At 37.0% G+C, this 1243-nt stretch overlaps 1 protein-coding gene across 1 annotated transcript in view; it reads left to right on the top strand.

Annotated features, from left to right (window-relative positions):
• Positions 1 to 212: 212 nt before the first annotated feature.
• The window catches only part of NAALADL2 (N-acetylated alpha-linked acidic dipeptidase like 2), a gene marked incomplete at its 5' end in the record, with an annotated part of 708847 nt that continues 707816 nt past the window's right edge, over positions 213 to 1243 (top strand). Inside the window, one exon of the mRNA XM_019627205.1 lies at positions 213 to 739. Within this exon, the coding sequence (XP_019482750.1) occupies positions 213 to 739 (527 nt within the window). The remainder of the gene's footprint in view (positions 740 to 1243) is intronic.

The following is a 1243-nucleotide window of genomic DNA, read 5'->3' as shown; positions in this document are numbered from 1 at the left end:
TCCTCCTTTCCAATTTGGATACCTTCTACTTTTATTTATTTATTTTTTCAATAGTAACACTAATAGCAAAACATAAATAATTAACTAATGTGTGATTTTTCTATAGGGGCAACACATTTCTGCTGATTTTAATCACTAAAAGTTTATGAACGCCTAATGTTGTTTACTGTTTTGTTTTCACCTTTGAGGTTTTCTTTATTGTTTATTTTAAGAAACTTTCTTCTCTTATTTTCACAGGTAAAAAGATGGCCTATCAAAAAGTCAATGCAGATCAAAGAGCTCCAGGACATTCACAGTACTTAGACAATGATGACCTTCAAGCCACTGCCCTTGACTTAGAGTGGGACATGGAAAAGGAACTGGAAGAGCCTGGTTTTGACCAGTTCCAGCTAGACAGTACTGAAAATCAGAACCTGGAGAACTCAGAGACTGCGGACCTCAGCCTTGATTCCATTCAACCAGCAACTTCGCCCAAAGGCAGGTTTCAGCGACTTCATGAAGAGCCTGACTATACTACCCGTTATGCAAGATCTGCACCAAAGAGCAACCACTGCACCTTTTGCCGCCTTTTAAAAATACTTTGTATGGCCATCCTTTTATTTATTTTTGGAATTTTGATAGGCTATTATGCACATGAAAATTGCCCTTCAAATGCTACATCTTCAGGAACACTTGATCTTCAGTTATACCAGGAGATTCTCAAGACAATCCAAGCAGAAGACATTAAGAAGTCTTTCAGGTAGGCATAGAAGGAATATGTCTGTGGGATGCATTTTCTGGGAAACACGTTTCACAGTGAGTATCAAACTAGTGATTTTGCCACGGTTTAAGGTTAGTCTTGCAAGCTGAGAAACATAAGTTACCAGCACGTTCTTTACAGAGGATGTGTACATTTTCAGATTGATGATACTGTAATACAAATTTTTGATGCTATTTTATTAACTGATAATAAGAACCATAAGTATTATAGAGACCAAAAAATTTTAGCCAGTTAGTACATTTTCTTCTTCTTGGGAAACCCAGGTAGGCTAAATTGAGATTCAAAAACTATGGGACACACATGTAATAAAAACTAAGGCATTAACCACATGATTGAATTTTAATGGTGTCAATATAAAATAAACCTGCTTTATAGGCAGAAGTAACGATCTCTTATGGTCAGGAACTCAGACAAGCACTGATGGTATTTGGCCTCCTGCATCCCTGAGCTTCCCAATGAGCAAATTTTTATTGAAACACGCGG

Source organism: Hipposideros armiger, unplaced genomic scaffold (genome assembly GCF_001890085.2).
Source record: "Hipposideros armiger isolate ML-2016 unplaced genomic scaffold, ASM189008v1 scaffold_723, whole genome shotgun sequence".
Taxonomy (NCBI): Eukaryota; Metazoa; Chordata; class Mammalia; order Chiroptera; family Hipposideridae; genus Hipposideros; species Hipposideros armiger.
Note: the sequence above shows the minus strand (reverse complement) of the source record. Positions and strands in the feature narration are given on the sequence as shown.